Source organism: Ammospiza nelsoni, chromosome 2 (genome assembly GCF_027579445.1).
Source record: "Ammospiza nelsoni isolate bAmmNel1 chromosome 2, bAmmNel1.pri, whole genome shotgun sequence".
In the NCBI taxonomy this organism is placed as follows: Eukaryota; Metazoa; Chordata; class Aves; order Passeriformes; family Passerellidae; genus Ammospiza; species Ammospiza nelsoni.
The window spans coordinates 86533353-86560450 of NC_080634.1; the positions used below are offsets into that span (position 1 = coordinate 86533353).

Here is a 27098-nt window from a genome sequence, read left to right on the forward strand (position 1 = left end):
AAAACCAGCAACAGATTTCTGATTCACCAGTCACAAAGGGTGTACTTTCATTGCCTGGAGGCTTTCTACTTCCTGGGATTGTGGTTCTTCCCTCACTTCTTGACACCTCCAAAGGAACAGATCAGTGAACTGATCTGAGTTAAAACCCCAAGCAAAGCAGAAACAAGACTATTTTTAACTTATTCCCTGTTTCGTTTCACCATGCTGCTCCACAGACAGCACAGCTGAGGGTGTGGTCTGAGGGGAAATGGACTTGAACAAGACATTTGGGAAGCAGGAAACCTTTCAGACGCCACTTATTAAAGTCCATGTTTGATGATACTCAGCTTGTAACAAGGCAGCTGCTAAGACCTGGAATCCTTCTCACTGCAAAAACATCACTATTTGATGGTGTGCTGAAATAGGTGGCTGCCACACTCCTCTCACCACAAAGGGCACAAGTGACACACCTATACTCTTCTGCTGCAAAGCCTGGAACTTCCCCTCTGAACAGTGATTGCAGGGGTAGCACAGGTATGCTTTAATACATAGGAGATAAGTGATAACCACAATCATGTTGTATAAGGAACACTTGAAGTCTTGGTATATAAAAATTTTGTTTAAAAGCCAGTCACAGTATTCCAATTATTAATTACTACTGGACCAACCATTGGAGTGTCTACTGACTGTGCAGACCCTTAGTTAAAATATAGAATAATATATATATAAATTATGACTGATGTTTGGCTTTATATATAAATATATATAAATTATGGCTGATGTTTGGCTACATAAACTAAAGAGTAAAAAAAAAAAAGACTGCTGGTAATCTAATGTGGACAACACAGACAACATCAAGAGGAGACTGAGGAACACCAGTAAAGTTTTAGAGACTTTTCCTTTGAATGTTCATTAAATTAAGACTTTATAAGAAAGGCCCTGGAGCAGAGACCCTCTGAGCTCATGTTCATGCTAAGCACTCTGCCACTTCCTTGCACTTCTGCATCTCAACCCCAAGGTAGGTTGTAGTTTACCTAGGTAAAAATGTACTAGTGTTCCTTAATATGCCCTAACTTATAAGAGTTTCTCAGTTATTTTATCTTAATCACTACATTTTTACATAATTCTTCACATTATGTTGGTACATTAAATATATTTTAACTTCATTAATGTAGTAGTGTGTTTGTTAAGTTTATTGTATAGCTCCCCCATTTTGTATTGTTCTCCCCTATGTTTGCAAATGGTTCTGCCCTCCCCAGTTTTCCGGCCATTGGCATAAGTTATATAATTCCTCCTCCCCCTTATTCCCTTATTTGTAGACTTTCTCTCCTCCCTGGGCCCAGTCAATCACCCCCCACTCCTCCCAACTTTCCAGAATCTTCTTCTCTCTGGGGGTTGTGGTTCGCTGTGGTCCCGGGGCCCCTCCTTTACTTTATATTTATTGGTTTCCCCTTTATGTCAATTATGTTAAGTTCATCCCTCCACCCTTCCTGATTGGTTCAATGTAAACCCCTCCTTGGTACACCCACCCCCTTTATAACCTTGTTTCACCCCCATTTCTGGGTCTCTCCTTGGGGTTTTTCCTTTGGATCCTTTCCTGTGGCCTCTCCTTGGATGTTACCTTGGATTGTTCATTAAACCAGACTTAACCCCATCGAGAGTCCAGCTCCTTCTTTCCAGTTGCATTGGCGGTGAGACCGGTCCATAGTGCGAGCACAGCCCGAGGCCCTCAGACGCCAAGGGGTGCTCGCACTGAATTGCAGCAGGGTGTCAGCCTGCCCTCTGCTAGCTGGACACTGACCATCCCAGGCCAGATACACCCTCGCCGCACATTAAGGCATTTCTGAGGCCTTCTTCCTACCACTTCTCCTGGCCCACTACTGGCTTGTCCTTTCATTGTGCCAGTATATTTCTTAATGGAGAAGAGGAATCAAAAATTTTGGTGAGGTGGATTACAACCCAATAACTGTTGATTGGATCAAGAGGGACAAAGTCCAAAAGTGAAGGATAGAACAACTGCAGCAATGCAGGGATTGCTAGAGGAATTGAACAATAATAAAATTTCCCACTGATTTGGCTAGTTTATTTCCAGAAGGAATTTCATAGCCAGGCTGTTGACCTTGCAGTCCTCTAAAACCACATGAACAGACAAAAGTATTTTAAGCTGCTCAGCAAAGGTTTGACATGGAACTGAGACAAACCAGTTTCCCACTGCACTCCTGATGTCCCTGCTCAGGATCTGTGTTCACAACATCCACCAGCAGTGGTTTCTCCAGCTGTGCAAAAGTAGGAATTCATCCAGGGAGGAACACAGCGGTTCTTATTTGGATGAGTAATTGTGGGGGTACCATTTGTTGGTTCCTCTGGGTCTCGATTGAAGGTACTTGGGACAGTTGTTTCATGTTCGGACTCAGGTGTTTATTATTTCTCATCATTTAAACAATCTCACTACTGTGAGTTCAGCAGCTTTTCATTAGAAGACACAAAATGGCTCACAATCTCGTTACAAGGTCTTTTAAGACTAAACTATCCAATTAAGAACTGACACATAGATTATTTTCCCTTTTAACCTAATAACTGATCCCAAAGAGCCCCCAGTGGGGACTTTTCTGCCCAACTACAAAATGCCACCCAAACCCATGGAGAAGAAGGAAGAAGAAGCATGAAGAAGAAACCGAGAATGACACCCTGTGCCCTCCATCTTGCTTCCATCCACAACATACTAAAAATCCCAAAACCTAAATTTCTCTCCAAGTGATACACCTACACCAACACCTCTCTATAATCTATTTCACACTTTTGTAGATTCGAGTCTATCTTGAAGTCTAGGAAACTTTCTCCATGAATGAGGATCAAAGTCAATGCTCCCCAGGGGGTCAGGGCACCCCAGAGCAGAGAGAGAAATTTCCTGTTGCCCTGGGTTTCCACAAGTAATCACCCTATAAACACCATCGTCTTAGTCTGCATCAGGGGAAGTTCAGGTTGCACGTCAGGATGAATTTCTTCACAGAAAGGGCGATTAGACATTGAAATGAGCAGCCCAGGGAAGTGGTACAGTCACCGTCCTGGAGGCATTTAAGGCAAGGCTGGACACGGCACTTAGCGCCATGGTCTATGGACATGGTGGCGTTTGCTCATAGCTTGGGCTCGGTCATCTCAGAAGGCTCTTCCAACCGAACTGATTCTGTGATCAATCAGTAATTACTGATCCCGGGTGATTATAGGAATGTCTCGAGAGACAGGGGTCATTTCCGTGACAGGAGTCATTTCCGTGACAGGGGGGTGCCGCAGGTCCCGCTCCGGCCGGGCCCCTCACGCCCCCGGCTGCCCGCGCTCCGGGAAGCACCGAGCTCCCGCCCCTCGGCCACGCGCATGCGCGGCGTAGGAAGCCTCGCGAGAGGAGGGCGGGAAGCGGCGGCAGCCGCTCGGTGCGCGCCTCGGGGCCGCCCCGGTGTCCCTGCCGCGGTGTCCCTGCCGCGGTGTCCCTGCCCCGCCGCCGGCCATGGCGGCGCCGCCCGCCTTGCCCGGCCCCCGCGGCCGCTTCGAGCAGGAGCAGGACCGCGCCGTCCGCGCCCTGGTGCGCTGCGTGACCAGCCTGCCCGAGGAGGAGCTGGGCGGAGAGCGCTTCCAGGCGGCGCTCAATTTCGCCTGGTCCAACTTCAGGTGAGCGGAAGCGCGGAGGGTCCCGGTGCCTGCCGCGGGGTGTAGGATGGGGCCGCCCTGAGCCCTGCCTGGGGGAGCGCCGGGCGCAGTGTGCGAGTCTCTGCCGCAGCATCATTGACTGCTGCTCCGTCACGTTTGGATCTTCGTGTTTTAGGGGTTTTCAGCATGTCCATTTAGCCGCCCAGAACTTTGTTGGAGGGAGATAGATACATTATGGTTGTGTAAAAAGAGCAAGTGAGGAGGATTCTGCCAAACTGAGATAGACCTTCTGGCTGAGAATGCTGTGATGCTTGTGTGAAAGGTTATCACTCTGCAGGAAGAGAACGTGTTTTGTGTTACTTGGGCTTGTCAGGAACGTGGTCTTTATTAATTTGTAATACATAGTAGCCTTCAGACTGCGACCTAAAATGCCCATTTTGAAGTTTGACACACAGTTTTCAGTTATCACAGTTATTCTTCCAGCCTATTCTGCCCGCTTGGGTTGGACTCAGTGATCCTTGTGGGTCCCTTCCAGCTCAGAATGTTCTGTGAAAGCTGTGAAACTCTTACACGATGAATTTCCAATTACACTTACTATCGCTAACTGCTCCCTCTTTGAAATTGTATGCAGCTAATCCATGTAAAATCAATGCTACTTTACATTTTTCATGCTGATTAAATGCTTTTTTGGGGAAGCAGTAGCATTGCATAGGTTAATGCAAACTACTAGTAGACTCAAATAAAATTATTTTAATATGCAAATCTCACCTTCAGTTTTGGTCAGCTATGTGCTTGTGTAGCTGTGTGCTCTTTTAGACTGGGGAATTGTTGGGGTTTTATTTGGATTTTTTACATGTCAGGAAAACAAAGATGGTGATGCAAAGTGATCAAGAAACTTTTGACAGGGAAGACTGGAAAGAAGAAGGTTTTCTTCATGCCAGAATTGTTGTCCAAGGAATGTGCATGGAACATCAGCCTGACATTAGTATTACGTTTGCAAACAGTGAGACCTTAGGTTGTAGCAGAAATTCTCCTTAGTTTCAAGTTTGTGAAACCTGTGCTTTTTATTGTTAGATTTTGTGATGTTTCTGTGCTGTTGTTTTTGGATCCACCTATTTATTTCCATGAGTGCTCAAGTCTTCTTCTATCCATGATGCTCCCAACTTGCCTAAAAAAAAAGATCCTTTTATTTTTGCATGTATGTTAGTCATTAATTAAAGCTTTGAGTAACAGACTAAAGACTTGTCACTAATAATTTTCCTGCAGCTTGATTTTTCTTTTCAGGACAGGTTCTTGGTTTGAATTTTATTGTCTTTTCAGTGTGATATTCTAAATCTTCCAGTTCTTACACTTACCACTATTTTGAATGAATGATTTCCTATGTAAGCTTATGTGCTGTAATAAATTAGATATTTTCTTCAACCTAAATATCAGTCAGAGCTATAGTCACAGCTATATTTTATTGTGCTCTTATGCCAAATCCCTATACACAATTGAAATCAGACTAATGTGTGTAGTTAACAAAGTCTTTTTTCTTTCCTTTAACATGTGCTTATCTTCGTCCTGCAGTGCTACTTACTAAAAATCCTGGTTAACTGCTTTAGAGTTTCATTTCCTAGTTCATTACTTTGCCATTGAGGTGATTTCATATTGTCTTTTGAATTTCAGTCTGTTTAGCTTAACTGGTTGCTCATGGTTGGGATTCAGCAGTTTTCATTTCTGTCTGGTCATGACAATGTTATCACTTTCTGTCACCTGTTGCTGGAAACATTGGTTTGGTTTTGAGGGCACATAGAGTCTCTTGACCTTATGCTCGGTGTTGTCACATCTTTTTCCCTGTTTTTTAATTCTCTGTATCTAAACAACCTGTTCATAGCCTAATTTAGCCTCCAAAGTCCATTTTACCTTTCACAAGTTCTTGTTTTGTCCCTTTACATACGTACATATATATACACATACCTTTGTTGGTATATCTGTCTTTATTTTATATCAAGCTCTCTTTTCACTTAGACACTCTCTTACCCTTTATAAAATGGAGCTTCTTTTGGGTTTAGAGGCCTTCCCATGTGGGTGTTTGTTTTGCCTATGCCTGTGATGCAGGTCCCAAATAATTGTGTGCATTTGACATCAATGCCTTTGACAACACAGTTCTTGATCTCCGTGCTCTACTTGACTTAGCAGACAGCATACTTTAATTGCTTAGTTTGCTGGTACAGTAGTAATTTTCCATTCAGCTTAGAGTGCTGCTAGATGTAACCTGCATTCAATTTTTTCTTCTTTTCAGGCCAATTATCTTTAATCTTTCTTGAGCTAAGAGATGTCAAAATTGAATTTTTTTTATGCCTAATGCTGTTGCTGAACTGTGTGCATTATTAAACTAGTAATGTTGTCTTCATATATGTAAATCAGCTTTATTTTCTTCTTTAGCTTCCTTTTAAACACATTCTAATACAGATTTCTTACACAGATTTCACCGTTTTCTTGATGTGAACAGTCATAAAGTAGAGAGAACAATAGAAGGGTAAGTTTTATGTCTAGATATTAATAATGCATTGGTTATAGATATGTTTTTAAAAAGCCTTTTTGATACTATTTGTGTTATTAGAATACATGAAAAATTGGTAATTCATTCTGACCTTGGGAAAGCTGCAAGCTGGAAAAGACTAACAGAAAAATTTCTGAACTTGCCACTCCCAAGTACTGAAGAAACAAAGGTATGTACGTTGCAATTTCCTTGTTCTTTTTTTCCATCCCTCTTGCATTTACACTGGCAGTGGGAGCTTCATTTGTAAAGTGTTGGAAATTTCAGGTGACTTAGTGATGGGCTTTGGAGTTGCTGTTCAGGTCATGGATTTCCAGAAATGAAAATTTATCTTCTCAGGATTTCAGCATGTGGAGTTAAAGTACTCATGACTTAAAGTACACGATCTCATTGCAGAGCAGGTGTTTTAGGGTCAGCATTGTACAAATGCTGCAGCTGGAGTCTAGGTGAATCTGGATTCCTATCTGTACTAAAACAACAATGAACTGAGCACTTCTTGTTCTTTGCCATTTTTTTTAACCTTAAGTAATCCGTCTGGGTGTTTTGGTTTTAGGGTTTTCAGTTGGAGTGCTCCTGTTCTGTAGCTTCCATATTGAGACTGGGTGTGTTTAACCATTGATACACTTTGTATCAAATCAGTTTAGGATATGGAGTGGATGAATATGGCAGAAGTTGTCTCAGTTTTCTTTCCACTGTTGCAGTGCAATAATGAATTGGATCTTAGAAAGTTTCTCCTGTTGGTAGATTTAAGCTTCTGATTTAAGAGGTGGTGATCCATATAATGGTGTTCTTTAATAGAATCATGTGTTCTGAGCTGCAGTCTGATTTTACTTCTCATTGAACTGACATTTGTCTTTCTTTGGGTGTTGTAGGTTCCTTTTTATTTGTGGGGAAAACCCAGGAGCCCTTAATAGTTTACACATATTCGGTTACTATACTGTAGTCTCTATATTTTGGAAAATGTACCTTTAATAGTGCTTGTTTTGAGAATTGAATGAAATTAAAACCAAACAAACCAACCAGCCAAGCAAGCACTTAATACTTGAATGTTACAAGTGTCCTAAGATTTTTTTTTTTAAATTTCCTTCTTAAAAATGCACCTGGGGTGTGGCTGGACATAGATTAATCTCGTATTTGGGAAGTTAAATGGCATTTAGTTTTTAGCAGTGACACATAACTGGGAAGATTGAGTATTTATTGGTTTCTATGTCTGTTAAGTGGAGCACCAGTTCACACAAGAGATTGTCAGTGACCTACTGGTTTTCTTTGACAAAATCAGTAATGTTCAGTAGGAACATATTATAATCCTTGTATAGTAGGTGAGTATCATGCTGCTTTATCAGGAATTTGAATAATTTTTTCTAAAAGGCAACTAGAACTCATTCCAAAACAGTTTTGTGTTTATGAATGTGTGAGCATGTATAAGGATTTAGACAGCAGAATGTGTAGATGAGAAGTGGTGGCTGAAGATCTTTGTAAAGTTACAATGAGGCCAAAGAAAAATCTTTTTATACTGAGAAATGGTTGTACATTGGTAAACAGATTTTAGGGAATAAACAGTAATACAAATCTCTGGACCATACTAGTTTTGGCACAGCATTATAACCTGATTGAAGGCTCTGTTTCACAACTGCAATATTTGAGTTAAAGATTCATCCTTAATGATTTGTGTAGATTTTCAGATCTGAGAAGATAATGTGAACATGATATTAAAATGTAGTGATCTTAGCTAACTTCATTTTAGCCTCTGTTTGAAATAATTGGCCATATGAAAAGGAAAGCTAAGACTTGCTTTCCTGCAGGCCTGTTACCTGTGTCCTTCCAGTTCATGCACATTTATGTGGCTGTCCATTTATGCCTTGTCCTGAGGTGACTTCTTACTTTCACAGTACTTGCATCTATTCCATATTCTCTGATTATTGGCTCAGTAAGAGGCAGGGGATGCTGTGGCTGCTTTTGAAGGATTTGTGTACTGATTGGCTAATTAATAGGCAGAAGAAAATGGGTAACATTCAATGACAGGTTGCAGATGTTATTTTTGTGATTCAGGACTGGGGAATGGGAGCTAATGGGGATCATTCCTGCAGATAATAGGCTGACTTTGTTACTAAGCAAAATCTTTTAGAGCACTTACAGACTTGCTTTTTTTCTAATGTGTTTTAAAGACGGATACACACTATTCCATACTGTCTCTTCTGTTGTGTTTGTCTGATTCACCATCCAACACCACCTATGTGGAAAAACCAAGAGTCAAAGAAGTGGGTAAGTTTGCAAGATGTTTATATGGCTAATGAAAGATAGAATCTGCAATGCAATCTGATAAGAAGGACATTTTTCCTTTCCATTTTATTATCTCCTTCACTTCACCTTGCTTTATTGGTTGTCTTTATAATTTATACATCTTAAATAGCTTGCAAGTCTTTCCTACCCCTGTTTATGTTGCATCACTTAAGTTTTCCAGCCACTGAAGTACCTTGGGAACTCTCTTTGACTTGTACCACTATCACAAACAAACTTCTCCACCTGTTCAGCAGTGCTTACATGCTCAAAGACAGACAGTGGATTTCTATCCTGAGTCTCTGTCTTGCACCTCAATATTATATCTCTTGAAAAAGTTTTGGTGATGTAAATTCCTACGTTTCCTACATAATCAAGGAAAGGGAGATACATTTGAAGGTTTCCAGAGGGAGATCCCAGCTGCCTGCTTTCTAAAGTAGGACTTTTTCACTCAGTGCCTGAGAATGAGGCTTGTGCTTGAGTGGATACCATCCCCCATTTGTTTTCAGTGTTGTATGATAGACTGAAAGAAGAATATTTCAGACTAACCTAAAGAAAATCTTGCATCTTAAGATTCCTTTTTGAATGATCTCTGCACATTCCCTCGGCGGTGTTTTGAATGCACTTTCAGCCCATTCCAGGAATGTGAATATGAAGAAGTTATCTCAAACAACACTAATTACAGTTGAGTAAGCTTCATGTTTAAGATATCATATGTTGTAAGTGTGATTGTTACCTTGAAAGTATCACACATCACATCATGGTTATGTGGTGTCTTTTTGGAGAGTAAGACAGTTCTTGGTTCATGTTGTTTACAGTCTGGGATCCTTGTGCATATTTAAATTATACATTTAGAATGTTTCCATTGAGCTAAATGGGACTTCCTAGTCACAATAAGTGGTGTGCTGCATTCTTGCATGTTTTTCCAGGATTGAAGTGTAGGGTAGGGTAACATAATATAGTTAAATGTGCTGATGGCACACTGTGTTACATATTTTGAGTGTATAAGCAATAAAGTTGAGAATTAGTAAGGGATATACATGGTTGAAATGTCACAATTTATGTCATATTGAAAGTGTATAACCTTGTTAATGGAACAGTGGTGTAACCTTAACTGAAAGGGAATGTCTTTTGTTTTAGCTGTAGACTGTCAAGATAATTTTAACTTCAGAAGTGTTTCTAAAGGAAAAGAAAGAGTTATGTGGTACTTACTATTTTTATATTTATATTTTTCTTAGAAAAGGAAGAAGAATTTGATTGGGCAAAGTATTTGATGGAAGGGGAAGAAATTTACTTTGGCCTTGGCATAGATACACCAGTAAGTAATTTCTTAAGGTAAAACCCCAACTGTGTAAACTGGTTTGAAGTGTGTTAGAGACCTGATTGAGTTATCCTAGTTTGTATGCTCTGCATGTTGATTCTTGCAGAATTCCCCAGTACTCTGCTCAATACCATGAAATAAGACAGACCCAAGCAGAATAACAGTAATCCAAATACTTTTGTTTATCACAATGTTTTGACTTAGTCCTGCAATTAAACTGTCTGCTTCTGCTGACCCTTGCTTCCACCTAATCATAGCTTGCTGCAGTTCTGCGATCTTTTCCAGATCTCTCATTTGCTGGTTATTAATGTTGTGTACAACTTAAATCATTCTCTGTTAGACAGTTATGTTAGTCCTAGTGTCCTGAATTTACTTTATAGTGTAAAAAAGAATAGTTAATGTTTGGCTTGAATAGGAGCTGAATATAGATGTGTCTGCTATGTTGTACTGAGGTGTCCTGGGCTGTGTTGTACCTCATAGGATTTGTCTGGAGAAAGTGAAGAGGAAGAGGACACTCAGCCCTTGAGCAGGGAGGACTCAGGTATTCAAGTAGACAGGACACCTTTAGAAGACCAAGATCCAAATAAGAAGACAGTACCTAATGCTTCCTGGAAAGGTTAGAATAAGCTGTAATTTTTCTAATATACATGCTAAAATTTAGCAAGGCAATACAGCTTATTTTTTTTTTCTTATACTTTATTGAGGTATTGTGTTACAGATCTGTAATTGTAATAGAAGATGCATGTTACTGTTCATTAGTAATTTTTTTACAGTAAAGAAACAATATGGAAAGTTTGATCTGGTTTCTGTTACTGCCAATGGAGAAGAATTCTGTTCATTCCTGTGGAAATTTACATGAATATTCCAATATAGAAATGAAAACTTGGAGTTAGTGTAGCATGTTGTATGGATAGAATGGATTTACATTACAATACATAAATTTACATTACAATACATAAATTTACATTCTGTTGTATGGATAGAATGTAAATTTTTCAATATCAAAAGGCTGAAACAAAATTTATTTTCCAACAGAAATAGTTGGCTCATTTGCAGGTATTAAATGTTTCTGAAAAAAAAAGGTTTATTTAGTTAAAACACTAGTAGCTTTCTTTTGAATACCTTCAGGGAATATTATGAAAAAGAATACAGCTACATTTAAAATATTGTGGGGTACAGTTTACTTGGCACATGACAACTGCATAGTATATATTATATGAGCAGTAGCTATCTAACTGGGATTAGGCAAAGTCCTGTTGGCAATTGTAGAAAATTTCCTGTTCACATTTTTGAAAAAACTGTTTTAGGTAATGTACTAAATGTCTAATAAAAAGGAGTGTAGTGATAAAGTTGATGACATCTGGCAGTTTATTTTTTAAGTCAGCCTGTTTTTATATATAGCATTTGAGAATTGCCTGAGACAGAAGCATTTTTTTGAGAAAAAATTGGAAACCATGTAAATCTTCAAGCTTAAAGAATCATGTATCCTAAGCTGGAAGGAGCCCTCAAGAATCATCAAAGTCCAGCTCCTGGTCCTGCACAGGGTCACCCCCAAGAGTCACACCACGTGCCTAAGAGTGTTGTCCAAACATCTCTTGAACTCCCTCAGGCTGGTGCTGTCACCACTTCCCTGGGGAGCCTGTCCCAGTGCACAACTGCCCTCTAGGTGAAGAACCTTTTCCTAATGTCCTAAACATCCTCTGACACAGCTTCAGAACATCACCTCAGGGCCTGTCACTGGTCACCAGAGAGAAGAGATCAGTGTCTGTTCCTGCACTTTCCCTCATGAGGAAGCTGTGGGCCATGGTGAGGTCTCCCCTCAGTGTCCTCTTCTCCAGGCTGAACAGACCAGTTGACCACAGCTGCTCCTCATGTGGCTTCCCCTCTAGGGCTGTCACTGTCTTTGTAGCCCTCCTTTGGACACTCTCTTACAGCTCTTTCTTATATTGTGGCACCCAAAACAGCTCACAGTACCCAGGTGAGGCCTTACCAGCACTGAGCAGAGCTTATTTTGTAGGATTTTTGCAACATTTGAGAAATGTGGCATTTCTGTGTCAATTAGTTTGTGCACAGTGGTATTAAATTCCCAGTGCAGTAAAGTGTAAATGGTTGTAAATGGTAATTCATTTGAAAAGATCTGTGATTCTGCAGCTGAGTGAATAGGCTTATTAATAACTTTTTCCTGTGTTTTGTAAGCATTTCCTGCACAAATAAAAGCACCTTGCTGCCTGTGCTGTGTTTTCACAGTTGCTGAGCCTGATGCCCGCAGCTGGCTGGAGCAGCACGTGGTGCCTCAGTACTGGACAGGAAGGGCTCCTCGCTTTTCACATAGTTTGCACTTGCATTCCAACCTGGCTGCAGTCTGGTAAGAACACAATATCACTTACATGTTCCTTCCTGGCATACAGTGCTAAATACTGACTTTTTAAAGCCTCTTTAAGATACTATGGCTATGACAATTCACTTAAGAACAGAATTAAGGGGGTGCAAATTAATAAGATGAACAAATTAGCTGCTTTTTCTATTAATAGATTCTTGTCCTTTTATTTAGTTTTTATTAAGTTTCTCATGTCAGAGAGGGGTGTTTCATTTTTCCAAGATGTGAATCTTACTTGAATTTTGTTTAGCTTGACCCTTAGGAGAGTCTCTGAGGACCTAATATAGGTGGGTTGTAAGTGGTCCTGGAAGTGAGGAGTCCCTAATGTTTAAATTTTTAAAACCTTTTTTCCATGCCTCCCTTAAAAAGTTAAACATAATTTTTGTGTGGGGAAGGAACTTAAAATAGTATTTTACCATAATCTGCCATGGTCTTGGAAAGAAAATGAGAATTAAAAATAAAGGGGAGTCTAATTCTTTCCTGTCCCAAATTTTGATGTGTCAGTATTGAAGGCCATTAGCTTTGCCCTTGGTTTTCTTAATTTAATGAATTTTTTAATGAAGGAGTTATTTTAGTATAAGGTGGTTGTCTAGCCAGCTATGAACCACAATTTGCAATGAATGTTAGAAAATGGGTAACATCAATAAAGCAACACTGCTTCTGCTGCAGTGTTGTTAGGAGATGTATGTTTTACATATATGTATGGTATATAACTAGTATTACTTAATTTGAACTTTGTGATTTTGAGTGTGATTGCATAACTTTTTCCACTGATGATACTGATGGGTAAAAATACTGAAAATGTAAATAATCATTCTAAATTCTAATATACTTTGCTAAAATATGAAAAGGTACTGAGGAAGGTTTACAAAGAATTGCATAAGACAGGATCATAAGAGAAAATTCTTAGGTGGCTATGAAAGTTTCCACTTCTTAAGTAAACTTGTGAGTTAAAGAGAAAATTTTCTTTTATGGGTTAGAGAAACTGGTATTTTACTTTTTAGCTTAGTATTTTTTCTAGAAAGTAATGATAAGATTTCACAGCATTGAATGAGAAATAACTGATTAGAAATAACTGAATAATTAAAAAAAAAACAAAAGCCAAACCTACAATATCCCTCCCCCTCCTGCCCCTGCCCCTACAATAGTGGATATGCAATACTTCAGGCATTTGCTACTTAATTTCTTGTCTTTGTAAGATGAGATTATATTTGGGTGTTTTCCAAAGTATCTTGCTTAGCAATATGAAAATAAACTGTGCTTTTTAAAATACTTAAAATGTTCCTATGCACATTGAATCTGTTCAGATGTGAGCAGAAGAAAACTAAGCCTAAAGATTATTGCTTCATTCTTACTTTCAGGTGATTCAGCTTTTATTTCAGCCATTAAATTGTTTTACTTTCCTGTTTTTTAAGGGACCACCATTTGTACACCAGTGATCCTTTGTACGTGCCAGAAGAGAGGACGCTGGTCACAGAAACTCAGGTTATACGAGAAACTCTTTGGTAAGTGCAGCATCACAAAGCTTGCATTTTAACTTTTAGTGTTTCTCTCAAGGAGATCAGAGGGCTAAGCTTTTAATTTACACTGTTTCTGACAGTAAAGATGCTGCATGTGTTGTTAACCATTCACATTTGAGGCACTGGAGCAGGTTGTCCAGAGAAGTTGTGTATGCCCCATCCGTGGCAGGTTGGGTGCAGCTCTGAGCAACCTGGTCTGGTGAGAGGGGGTCACTTCATGGCCTAAAGGCTGGAACTAGTTGATCTTTAAGGTCCTTTCCATTCTGTGATTCATGAAGAAGGTAGCTTGCTACTTTTTTTTGGCATTGATTATTAAAAGTCTAATTGTTAAAAAGAACCTATTTGTTCTTATCTTGTTCCTGTAGATTTATAAAACAGTGTCCAGTTTTAGAAAGCAGGCTGAGTCATCCCATAGCTGGAAATCATATCAACTGGAAAGAAACTTTAGGAAGTATTTACTTCATGCCAGTGTTTAATTGTTTTTGTTCTGGCAACAACTTACAGTACCAATAGCATCACACTTGATCTGAGGTCTCCTGTTACTCAAAGAAAATAAACTTTTAGGCAAGGGAGAGCTAGTTCTTTTATTAATTACGTATAAGTTCATTAAGGGAGAAAATTACTACTCTTTTTGTTTCTTTTCAAGGCTACTTTCAGGAGTGAAAAAGCTTTTTATATTTCAGCTGAATGATGGAAAAGTGACTGTGCGGAATGATATTATTGTAACTCATTTAACCCATGTAAGTTGTTTCTGAATCTCAGAGGAATATGTCATTAGAAAGTTGTAATTTGTGGGAATAGGAAATTAAAGTGCTTGTGGAAATTTCTACAATTTTTCTGCATATTTCTACAATTGTGTTTCATCTAAATTGTAGCATCTGGCTTAATAAAACTGAATGGGCTTTTCCCGTATCTGAGAATGTGATGAAGCAATAGCGATTGCAGAACTTTATAATATTTTAATTTGTAAAAATAATATTGTAATTCAATTTATGAAATACAGTTTTTGTTAGATGATTCTAAAAGGTTGGTTTGTTGTTTTTTTTTAGAATTGCCTGAGATCTGTATTGGAGCAGATAGCAGCATATGGTCAAGTTGTATTTAGACTACAGAAGTTTATTGATGAAGTGATGGGACACAGCCCAGAAAGCACAATGCATGGAACAGTTTCCACTCCAAAGAAGACTACTGAAGCCCCATTCAGAACCTACCAAGCTTTTATGTGGGCTTTGTATAAATATTTCATTAGCTTTAAAGAAGAACTTGCTGAAATTGAAAAGTGTATAATCAACAAAGGTACAGTGCAAGGGAAGTTTTACATGAGGGAGATACGCAAATTATTAATGCTGACAAAATTTGCGTTTTTGTTGGATGTTATTTTATGCATCTTGGGTTTTTTCTTTTATTTCCAGATAAAACAGTCACACTTTCTATAGTAATAGATAAGTTGTCTCCCAGACTGGCCCAGCTGAAGGTGCTTCACAAGGTGTTCAGCACAGGAGTAGCAGAAGTGCCACCTGACACTAGAAATGTTGTACGAGCATCTCATCTGCTTAACACCCTCTACAAAGCTATTCTGGAATATGACAGTGTTGGAGAGGCATCTGAGCAAACGGTAGGGGAAAAAGAATTCCTTCCTAAATAGAGCAACACACTAGAAATAACTACATTAGTTACTAGATTCAGTAACTAATGCATTATTGTTTTTTAACATGAGTTCACTCAACCTGGATAAAAATGGGTTTATGGGAGTGTTCTCTCTCCACAAGAGCGGTGTTTACTGAGGACTGAGGGGAAGGACTCTGGAAAATCAGGGGCCAGGAAGCTGTTTTGAAAGAGGGAACTTTGGAATAGCTTTCCCTCCTGTTTCTACAGCTGCATGATTCAGTTGATACTGACATGTGGGGTTTGGATTTTTACAGTAACTTGATTATACTATTGAAAATATAGTTGATGTCATTGTAGCCTTTTGTTTTCCTGATTTTGATGTTATGAAACCACATAGTGTTTTATGGCTATCCCTTGCTGCTTCAGAGATGTTAAGGTGAAAAGATGCTGTTTGGATTTCTGATGACAAGAGTAACAAGGGGAACCATTAATAATACAGGCTCCCATTAAAAAAAAAGCTACAATTTTTATTTTAACGTTTTATCTTAAAATCTTTTAGTGTAGTTGTGTATGTGTTACAAACTGATTACACAATTAAGAGGTTAGACTTCACCAAATTGCTTTCAATGTTTGGTATAAAAGCACTCAGCCAGTTTTTTTTCTTTTTTCCTTTGAATTCAGGTATCCCTTTTGTTTTCTCTCTGGGTTGAAACTGTGAGGCCATACTTACAGACAGTGGATGAGTGGATAGTCCATGGTAATTTGTTTGATCCTGCAAAGGAATTTATTATTCAGAGGTAGGGATGCTTGATACTAGACACACATAATGCTGTCCAGTAAACCTGTTGTAGAACCTAGGGTAAAGGGTAACAGTAAAAGCGGGTTTTCACATTTGTAATTTTGCTTAAGAAATAATTTCTTAATCATACTTAATCATAACTTGTCTCAAACTTCCCATTAGGGAAATGGCATAGACATGGATCTACCACATATTGTTGTAGAGTAGAAGTCCATTATTTTGGGTGTTTTCCATCTATAGTAAATAGTGAGCAGACTGACTCAGAGTGTACTGACTTTTTAAAAAAGCAGTTTACCATTTTTCAAACCCAAGACGTGCAAAAATTACAAAATTTACTTTTAAATTCTTCTATTAATCTTAAGTTGTTACGAATTAAATGCTATTTGGAATTAAAATACTCATTGCTTCTGACTTGTGGTAAAGTTAATATGGTGTCTTAAATTACATGTGCATATCCTAAACATTACTTGAGCTGTTAATTTTTGTTCTGTTGCTATGCTACATTTTCTTGGTCCCTTTTTTTGACAGCTTGGAGTGGAAAGTGAATATAGAAATTAAAGTTCTGGCTTGTAATACAAATCCATTTTTTCCTATCTGCCAAACTTAATTGAACCTGTGTCTGTTAACACATGTTGAGGTGAGCATGAAGTAAGACAGCAGCTCTAGCAGTACTATTGTAATAATTCCTTAGTAGCAGAGATCCTTAGCATCCTTATTATGTCCTCTTTTTCTGGTTCTATAATTGTGTTTTCAGTGCTACCAACAAAGCTGATCTTAACTTACATTTATGCTTAATTTTAATTACCTAATTTTAATTATCTAATTCAGGTTTTTCCATCAGACTTTAAAGACCAAACTGAGTATCTGATGTAAACAACAAAAGAATCCAAAGTGAACTACAAATTGAGTTTCACCTACTCTAGAATTTTTCAGCTTTCCTAGCAGTAGTTACTTCAGTTTGAGGTTTTAAATAAGTCAGCAAGTCAGTTGCTCATCGTTTTGACACTAAGGATGCATGCCACTGTGAATAGCTAACATCCTGGACAAATTTGATTATAATTGCTCTACTTGACTTGCTGTTGGGGTTTATTTGTTTGTACAGTTGTTTTATCTCCTGTGAGCTAGTTGTTTATCCTTTTCCTAGACAGTTTGCAAATAGGGATGAGCTGATTTTATACGGTTTTGAAAATGCTTCGTGACTGTTCTAAGAGAAAGGCAAAGCACAGAATAAAGAGGATACATATCCTCTAGTAGTGAAGTTTCCTTTTGGAAAGGAAAATACTCAAGAGCTTTTTATTTCTTTGCAGAAACAAAAGTGTTGCAGTTAATCACAGAGATTTTTGGTATGCTACCTACACGTTATATAGTGTGTCAGAAAAGACAGAGAATGAAGAGAAGATGAGTGATAATGCCAGTGCCAGTTCTGGCAGTGATCAGGCCCCTTCAAGCAGACAACACACAATGGTTTCTTTTCTAAAACCTGTGCTAAAGCAAATTATCATGGCTGGAAAATCCATGCAGCTGTTGAAGAACCTTCAATGCAAAGACGGTTCTCCACAGCAGGCTGCATCAAGAGGTGAGATGTCAGTTTGTACACCATTGAGCCTTAGGCTGTCCAACAGTATGGGTGTATTTTTGGTAATGGGCTTCCCCTGGCTTTAGAATAATATAATACTCTGTGGAATGCCAATATTGTGGTGGGTAACTTCAGGTCTGATGGAAAACACTCTTCCAATGCAAAACAAGTGATAAGAGCAAAGTGAATAAAATTGAGAATTCCATGTTCTTTTTATTGCTTCAAATTTTTCTCAAACTTCTTTTGTTTTTTGTTATGAGACAAAATCAGCTTGTATGTTCTAATAGTAAAATTGGTGGGTTTTAATAAATAATTGTTTTCCATTACTCAGTGGTTGAGTAATCTAAGATAGCATGTAAATTATTTTTTTTAAAGCTTACTCATAAGTAGATGAAAGATGTTTGGATATCTAGGATATTCATCTTGAGTGATTGTGAAACATAATTAAGCATTATAGCTAATGTTGGGTTTGGGGTTTTTTTGCTTTTTTTTAAGGAAACAAAATACTTTTTTCATTTTACTGCTTCTTCATGTTTAAAAGGAGAGGTAGTTAAATTATTTTGGAAACTCACTTCAGTACATACTGAAAGATTGTCAGGTGCTAAAAGTTAATTGCCTTTGCACCTGAAGTAGGAAGTTCTTTAACAATCTCAAAAATATTTGATATTTCAGATACCCATTCTGCAGTGCATATGCCTGATGTTGGGCATTGGGCTAGTCCTATATTTTTAAACATGTATTTGAAGGTATTTTGTTTTCTGAATAGTGGTCTAAATGTAGCATTTTAGAAGTTAGCTTGTGAATGTTGGACTGTGGAGTTCTTTCAGTTGAGATGGTGTTTTGTGCAATGTGCTGCCCGATTCAGATGCTGAAAGGAAGAGTTTGTATACGCTGTTCCTGGAATCGGTGCAGTCTCGCTTGCGGCACGGGGAGGAGTCTGTCCCAGACATTATTACAGAGCAGCAGGCCACAAAGCAGAGCCTGATAAAGATGCAGTCCATAGCAGAAAGACACTTGGAACTGGATGATGTCCATGACCCACTGCTGGCTATTAATTTTGCCAGGTAAATGAATGATCTTCCTGTGTTGTTGAAAGCAATATTCAGCCTGGTGACATTTGGTAGATCACATTTTCATTGCTGCTGCTACTGAAAACAAGCAAGTTCACAATAAAGGCAAACACCAACAATCAGTGACAGAAGCTAAATGGACACTCTGCTTGTGCATGGTTAAAGAAAAACAATTAAAATCAGTAAGAATGTGCTATTTGCAGTTGATAGCATAGAAAATTGGAGTAGTCTTTATCATAGCAGGCTTTTAGCACGTAAGTGGCTTAATAGTGAATGCCATTGTAAAATCTGAACTTTTCAATGAGTTCCCTTGGTTTTTGTACGCAATGTCTTTGATTTCCACCAAGTATATTCTTTGAAGAATGCAGCTTCAGTTTTGCCATGCTTAAATCATTTAACTGTAAAAGCCTTCCAAAATTCATGTCACTTGCATAAAAATTCTTCATTCTTCATAGTGAGGGAAGTCCTATAGAGAGTATAAATGTGTTGGAAATTAGCAGGAAGGATAAACTCTGAAAATCTTATTATGTGATTACAAATAAGAAAATAGCTTTTTATGTTTTTACTAAATACTAATGGTGTATTTAAATATTTTAAAACTGACAATAAAAAAGAAGGAACTTGTTTTAAAGAAATCATAGATAGGACTTGGTTTCCCTTGTATATTGGGACTATTCTAGTTGTCAAAATTGCTGCATTAATTCAATATCTAGCTCATTTAGTCTATTCAGGCAATAGCTGCTATGAGCTGGACTTCCTCTTAGAGTGGTTACAACTGGCAACTAGCTTTTTAAAGAATATTACAGTAATTTGATGCTTTCTTTGTAAAAACAATTAAACTTGCCAAATGTGTAACACAGACACTTTCTTCCCATCATATAATAGTATAGATAATATGTTTTTCAGGAGTGTGCCTTAAGCAGTTATGTGATTGTAGAATGCTGTCCTCTGTGATACTCTCATGTCTGGTGATACACAAACAGTGTGATGGAGCACTTTATAGGCTGGATACATGCTCTGCTTATAATCAACTTTTATTACCCCTGCAAAGAACCCAATTGATTAAAATCCTTAAAGGTATGACATTGTTTTATACCTTGTATGAATAATGAGCCTTCTTCCCTAAGTATCTTGTTTTATTTTGAAGATTGTATTTGGAGCAGAGTGACTTTCATGAAAAGTTCACTGGTGGGGATGTCTGTGTGGATAGATCCTCAGAATCTGTGACCTGCCAGACTTTTGAACTGACACTGAGGTCTTGTCTTTATCCTCACATAGACAAGCAATACTTGGAATGCTGTGGTAATTTGATGCAAACTTTAAAGAAGGATTATAGGTAAGAAAGTAGATTTCTTTTTCCTTAACTTTTTTTTTTTTATTACCAGTATGTCATCCCTAAAAGAAGCAATTCTATGTTGTGTTTCTACTCCAGTTTGATAAACAGCTATAAAGTCATTAAGGAGAAGAGGTCTATCATGTTAGATAGACTCTTGGGCAAAAACTTGGTCTAGGTTGAATCAACAGCAGAGCTGTCATTTCTCATCAGTGGGTGTTTGGTGAGGATATTATTTCCAACAGTATTTCTTAGTAGTGTTGTAATTTTAAATTAATTTCACAGAGAATTAATTTCTGAGAATTACCTAGCCTGTAAGATAGCTTCCAGTGAAGTTAATGGAGCTGTTAAAGCTTACAGGGGAAAATGCTTTGTTAAACAAATGATTCACTGTAGACTTTGTTATGTTTGTATTCAATACTGAGTTTTTGCTGTGAAGAGTTTTTAAGATTTTTTTTTTCTGTAACAGTTGTGTTTTGCATTCACTTGTATGATGAGACTCATGAAATGTTATATGTTTCTCCTGTTCAGGCTTGTAGAATATTTGCAGGCAATGAGAAATTTTTTCCTACTTGAAGCTGGAGATACCATGTATGACTTCTATACATCTATTTTTGACAAAATTAGAGAAAAGGAAACTTGGCAGAATGTTGCTTTCTTAAATGTTCACCTACAAGAAGCAGTTGGACAACGATATCCTGAGGACAGTGCAAGGTAAAGAGCAAAATATGCTTTAGTTATGTTTCTTTCACACTTAGCTGTATTAATGTACTTAGCTTGCACAGCACAATACTAATTATTCTGTACTCATTAAAATAATGTTTTTAATGAAGTTTTGAGCTGTTCTTTTTTCTACCCAAGTCCTCCAGATTAAATCAGACAGTTAATGGTTAGCAGTGAGAAATAGAAATTAGTGAAACTAGCTACTCATCTAAAGCAGATTCTCACCAATTACATCATCTGTTTCCTTGTGTAGGTTGTCAATATCGTTTGAAAGTGTTGATACAGCAAAGAAGAAACTCCCTGTCCACACCTTAGATGGTTTGACATTGAGTTACAAGGTAGGGTTGAAATGGCGGCAGTTCTTACAGTTACAGATTTGAAATGTTGTATGAAACCGACTTACATTTTTTATCTTTATTATCCTCTCCTCCTCCTAGGTTCCTTGGCCTGTGGATATAGTTATAAGCTTAGAATGCCAAAAAATATATAATCAAGTTTTTCTGCTCTTGCTGCAAATAAAGTGGGCCAAGTATAGTCTAGATGTTCTACGGTTTGATGGTAAGATACTTCATCAATGAAAGTTTCTGTGTATTAAGATATTCTGTTTTGTGGTCTAAGGATATGATTAGTCTTCTGCTTTCTGCAGTAAGCAGTATAAACTAGTTAGTATTTTGATTCATTCTATAAAATAATAATCTCTTTTAGTGTCACAAACTACATGTATTAAGCTGGACGTGTTTTTCATTTCTTTCCAGCCTCAGGGATGGCTCCATTCATGCATCCCCTTTGTCTCTTTGATTCTAGTCTAGTTAGTTATATTGGAAACTTGCTACTTCATTCTACAGACTTTGCTGTTGAAAGAAAGTCTGTCTACCACACCCTAATGTTTATGTATAGTCCTTTTTATGAATAATAAATAATAAATACCTTGTAGAAAGTTTATTAAAACAAGATGAAAAAATACTCTATTTGAGGTTGAAAAACAGTAAACTGTTGGGGGATTATAGAAAGATTTTTTAGTATTTCCTTCACCAAGTTAATGTTATAATCTTCCTGTCCCATGTAAAGTGGATATAAACTTCATGTCTTAGAAATGTAAATTAGGAAGTTGATGGGTTCTGTATATGGGATCTATATTTTGAAGATCAGCGAAGTAATTATCTTCCTGAAAGGATATGGTCCTTTACTGTTTAAACTTTATGGGTGTGACTTCTTGTTTAAGTCTTTTCCCAAAAAGCACAACATTCTTGCTTTTTTTTTTTTTTAAAGAATTAGTCTCTGCTGCAGAAAATTCACAGGTGAAGAAAGGAACTTCATTAGAACAAGGAACACTTCCTGTATTTGGACCACAAAAAGAAAGTATAAAACAACAAATACATCGCATGTTCCTCTTAAGAGTGAAACTTATGCATTTTGTCAACAGCCTGCACAACTACATCATGACTAGGGTTTGTCTTATATCACAATTTCATTTATCTTAGGAACTTGTAACTGCAGATGAAGTATTCCTTTTCCTTTAAAACCTAAAAAACCCTCTCAAACAAAAAGCAAAATGTAAATATAATGTCCTTTCTACACATGTTTCAGTTTCAACTTGGCCATTTTAAATCAGTAATTCTAAAAATGCTGTAGAAGTTCTACATGCATGTGATTGATCTTTGGGCGTTACTGACTCTTTTGCCTGTTTCTTCCAGTTCTAGATGACTTAAGCACAGTTATGTCAGATGAGGTTTCTGTAAGCTGTAACTTAAGAGCTATTAGGCATATAAAAGTATTACAAGAGATATTTTAGTTGGAGGGATTCTTCTCTAAAATCTCCAGTACACAGTGTATACGTGACTTTCCAAATTCAAAGGCAATGCCTGTAGATACATATCTGCTCTATTATTCCCTTTTTAACTTTTAATAAAACAAGCATATGCTCCAGTTCAGCCTCTCTTAGGATAGTCATTGTGCCCCTGTCTAGTGGCAATATATCTGTTTCTGTGAGGAATGTTGCTGTATAGTTCTGAGAAGACCTTGGAATTTTTGCTATTGCTGGTAATTTGGAGGCTAATCCTAAAATTCGAGAGGGAAGAGCAAATAAATCATGCAATTTCAGGCTCTTTAAAAATATATTGGAAGAGAGTCACAATCACTTGTGTACAGCATTGAATTTAATAACTTTGGTCTTCTTTTTAAGATTCTCCACAGTACAGGCTTGGAGTTTCAGCATCAGGTAGAAGAAGCCAAAGACTTAGATCAATTGATAAAGATTCATTACAGATATCTTTCTACGATTCATGATCGCTGCTTACTGAGAGAAAAGGTGAGTGAAAAATTAGTATGTTTGATGTACTGAGTTATCAGGACAAGAAAGTACTTGTGTACTAATTATGCAGTCTGTTTTGCAGCATATATACACTAAGCAATATATAGATACTGAGCAGTATATAGCTTTTCACACTGAGATCCAGTTTCCCTTGCTGTTCTCAGCTCAATTCTATCAAGGAAGGAGGATAAAATTGAATTCTTTACATTGAGTACTACACCACTGTTTGTTTCTAGAACATGGGAGTTTTTGGACTAAGTGAGGCTTGTTAATTTTAGGAGGATTATGCATAGTGGTATGGCAGGAAATAGAGGTGTCTGGATAGCTTTGTCACCTTTTATCCCACATACTGTGTATGCCAAGTCCACATCCAAGTAGTCAGCTGGGAAATTAATTGGAGAACAAATACAAACATCTTCACTTTGGAAGAATCACATTGTACTTTGGAGATAGTTTTACAGGTTAGATTAAATGGCATGTGAAGCCTTTGTACTGCAGTGTAATAATGAAAATTATTATGCTTAACAATGAATATCTGACTTACTCCTTGTGTTTTAATTATTTTAGGTGAGCTTTGTGAAGGAAGCTATCGTGAAAGTGTTAAATTTAGTACTGATGTTTGCAGACCGTTGGCAAGCTGGTTTAGGGGCTTGGAAGTAAGTACACAACTAAAATTCTCCATGGTCATAATTTTGGAGCTCTGAGTATGATTTTGTGACCAGAACTGCGCCTCCAGGTGAGGCTGCACCAATGCTGCATACAGTGGGGCAGTCACCTCCTTTGTCCATCTGGCTGTGCTGTGTTTGATGCACCCCAGGATCAGGTTTGCCCTCCTGGCTGCCTGGGCATGCTCCCTGCTCACTCCTGTTGAGTTCTTATTGACCAGCACCCTCAGATCCCTTTTTGCAGCCAGTTCTTTCCCCTTTTCTACTTCTGTTTGTGCAGCCTGCTGAAGGATGGATGATGCTGGGCAAGTCTCCAAGGCTTTATCAAACACTCAGAAGTTGATATACGGTCCTGAAGCCAGCTGGTGTGGACTGGCTTACTTCATATTTTTCAGGACTAATTTTCTTTGCCACAGATGCTACCTAAAACTTAGATCCCACTCTCTTGTGACATTAGGAAGTTGCTATTTTTGGCGTGTTTTTCTCATTCAGTGTGTCAGAAATAATTTGTGAATGCTGTTGATAAAGACTGAAACTCAAAGCATGTGGTTGCGTGCTCTTGGCATGAAAAACATGGCAGGAAAAAGTCATAGCTGTTGTCATCTGTATCTTCTTGGGAGGGGGAAAAAAGGAAAGGGAGTGACTTTTGAGCTGTGTCTTCTCCCGGTACTGCTGAGTGTTGGCTGACAGAGTCCAAACTGGAATTCAAGAGATTGCTGGATAGTAAAGCAGTGTGGGTGTCCCTGTTTCACTGACTGTAGGTCCCCAATGACCTCCAAAGCAGTAAGGACCAGGAAAGGCTCTCTTGCTTACAAACCTATGTAGGAATGATAGGTGTCAGTTAGAATCACACAGCTCCTCCAAGTCACTGCAGAGATTTCTAAAATGATGATGAAATTATTAATGCCCTTTTGATGGTGCTCAGATGCTCCTGTCAAAATTGCCTTTGTTTTTTAGAAGTAGCATGTGGAGGCATTACTGAAGTATTATAACTTCAAGCCAGAATTCTATGTAAAGAGTACTTTTGTCATTTACTGTGAAATTTGGTCATATTTTGAAGATAACATAGAGGTTGGTCTGTTAAGCATTCTGTGTTAAACTGTTTTTTAGGATGGAATCCATAGAGAAGATGGAATCTGATTTTAAAAACTGTCACATGTTTCTTGTAACTATTCTCGACAAGGCTGTCTGTCGAGGCTCTTTTCCCCATTGTAAGTACATGAGGCTTTTCCATACCTGAGCTTACACAAGTTTGCTAGGAATGTGTTTATGTTTTAATCTGTTCTAAAGTTTGTTGGCACATTTTAAATAATCTCATTTTGTGAATTATGCACAGAGGGACACCAAGACTTAACCTCTTACTAAGTTAAAGTCATTATTTTTTTAGAGTATTTGTGCCAAGCTTTTCCATGACAGCTATCTTCAGTTTATCTGTTTACTTGATGAGGGGAAGGTGTGTAGCCAAGCAAGTGACAAGCAGTTTTCTAAACTAATGAAACTAAGTTCTGGGGGCATAGAAGAGCATTCTTTTTGTTGCTATTGGGAATGACAGCTGGGATATATCTTGAGCAGATAGGATTTTAGCATTATGGTGCCTCAGCTGCAACTGCACTGGGCTCTTGGCTCTGCCCATCTGTTGTAAGTTATTTCCTTGGCAGTAGAAACAGCAGAGGATGACATATCTGTGCTTCTACTTACAACCTGGTATGAGCTTAAATTGTTTATCAGTGCCAGTTTGAGTTAGGGGGGCAGCTGCTCAGTGAGGTTGTGGGGCATCAGGGTTAGCTGGGATGCAGATGGGTGTTCTCATGGGTTTCTGCACCACCTGTAGATGTGCCAGGAGGACATGATTTAGTGGTGGACTGGGCAGTCTTAGGTTAATGTTTGGACTTGGTTATTTTAAAGGCATTTCCCAACCTAAAACCTGTGTTTAAAACAGGCAATATTTGCCATCACTGCTACTCACATCTACCAGAGCTTGTCTGCAGAACCATCCTTGAGCATGGCTTGGTGTATATAAACCTCCACAACATTTTTATGTACAACAGTATTGCAAACAAAGGAGCTAATTTCTTACCAGTTGTTACCACGTGAAATAACTAATGGGTAGCTGATGATGAGTGTGGTGAAATTTTATCTAAGCTGTCAGAGACTTACAAAATGTCTTACTCTCCTGAAGTCCTGAAGTATTACAATTTAAACCGGTATCCTCTTAAAAGATAGAATTGAATATTGCAATAAATGTTTGCAGAGTGCTGCAAATACAAATACTAACTATGTTTTTATGGTTTGTTTCACAGTGGAATCTTTAGCTTTGTCACTGATGGCTGGCATGGAACAAAGTTAACACCCACTTTCACTGAATTAAGGAAGAGCTGATAGCAGGATTTATGTTGAAATTCCAGTGTTAAAGAATTGTAAGCATTTTGCACTCCAGTTTAAAATGTATATAGCTAAATGTTGCTGGTGTTTTGGAGCTGTGTAAAATATTTTAAAATGTAAATAATGTACAGGTATTTAAGTCTGTTGGTTGTGGCAGTGTTTGTATAGGCTTCAACATCAAAAAATATGTATAGTGTAAAATTCATTCCATGTAAACGATCTTACTTGAAAATACATTAAATATTTTTCATGCTGAAAAAAGGAATGTTTTTTTTTTTTTAATGATGAGTAATTGATGGTTTACTTTTTCCTTTAATTTTTCAGCTGTGAATAGGTCACAGGGCAGTGTGGAGTGGTGTGACTCAAATCTTGGTGTTTAGAAGGTTGGTTGAGTTAAATTTTGGCCTTTTTTTTTCCTTTGCAAAAAGGCTGAGAAGCATTCATCTTCTTTGCTTAGTAGTTCTTAAGAAATGTTTAAGAAGACTGTTACATGAAGCTGATGTAAAAAAATACAAGATTAATTTATCAAAATGGATTATAGCAGAACATAAAATACCAGTATTTTTTATGTTAAATGTTCAAATGCTTATTAATTTTAGTGGTAACTGGTCACTTTAAGTAGGATTAAGATGAAAGTGTGTAATGTATTAGTTGTAATGATTGGATTGTTGAGATGTTCAAATTTGATCAGATATGACTTGATCTTTATCCTTCTTCTGAGGCTCTTGCAAGCAAACATTTACATCTAATAGCTGATCTCCTGGATAGCAGTAGGTTGTGATACAGAAGTGTACATTTCTGGACAAGTAAATGTGGAATTTGTTCTGCACGAAATGACTTGCCCTGTCTCCTCCCTTTTAAAGTTTCTCTGGAATTGTGGCATCAGTACACCTGCATTAAAAAAGAAAATCAATCATTGCTATTTACCTAATGATTTTTTGAATAAATAAAAGATTTGATAATTAGAATTTCA

At 37.8% G+C, this 27098-nt stretch overlaps 1 protein-coding gene across 2 annotated transcripts; it reads left to right on the plus strand.

Moving 5' to 3' along the window:
- The first annotated feature begins 3448 nt into the window (after positions 1–3448).
- On the plus strand, positions 3449–27098 carry TUBGCP5 (tubulin gamma complex component 5). 2 transcript variants are annotated; one of them, XM_059466722.1, is made up of 24 exons: positions 3449–3642; positions 6089–6142; positions 6227–6335; positions 8329–8425; positions 9014–9124; positions 9679–9758; positions 10242–10377; positions 12009–12126; positions 13554–13643; positions 14305–14398; positions 14708–14954; positions 15071–15273; positions 15948–16063; positions 17373–17641; positions 18507–18705; positions 19859–20047; positions 20576–20758; positions 21021–21105; positions 21205–21325; positions 22037–22215; positions 22950–23075; positions 23646–23734; positions 24854–24954; positions 26044–27098. In XM_059466722.1, the coding sequence occupies exons 1-24, from the start codon at positions 3482–3484 to the stop codon at positions 26088–26090; spliced, it is 3204 nt and encodes a 1067-aa protein (XP_059322705.1). In that variant the 5' UTR covers positions 3449–3481; the 3' UTR covers positions 26091–27098. The 2 variants fall into 2 exon arrangements, with proteins under 2 accessions (XP_059322705.1, XP_059322706.1); XM_059466723.1 differs by lacking the exon at positions 9014–9124.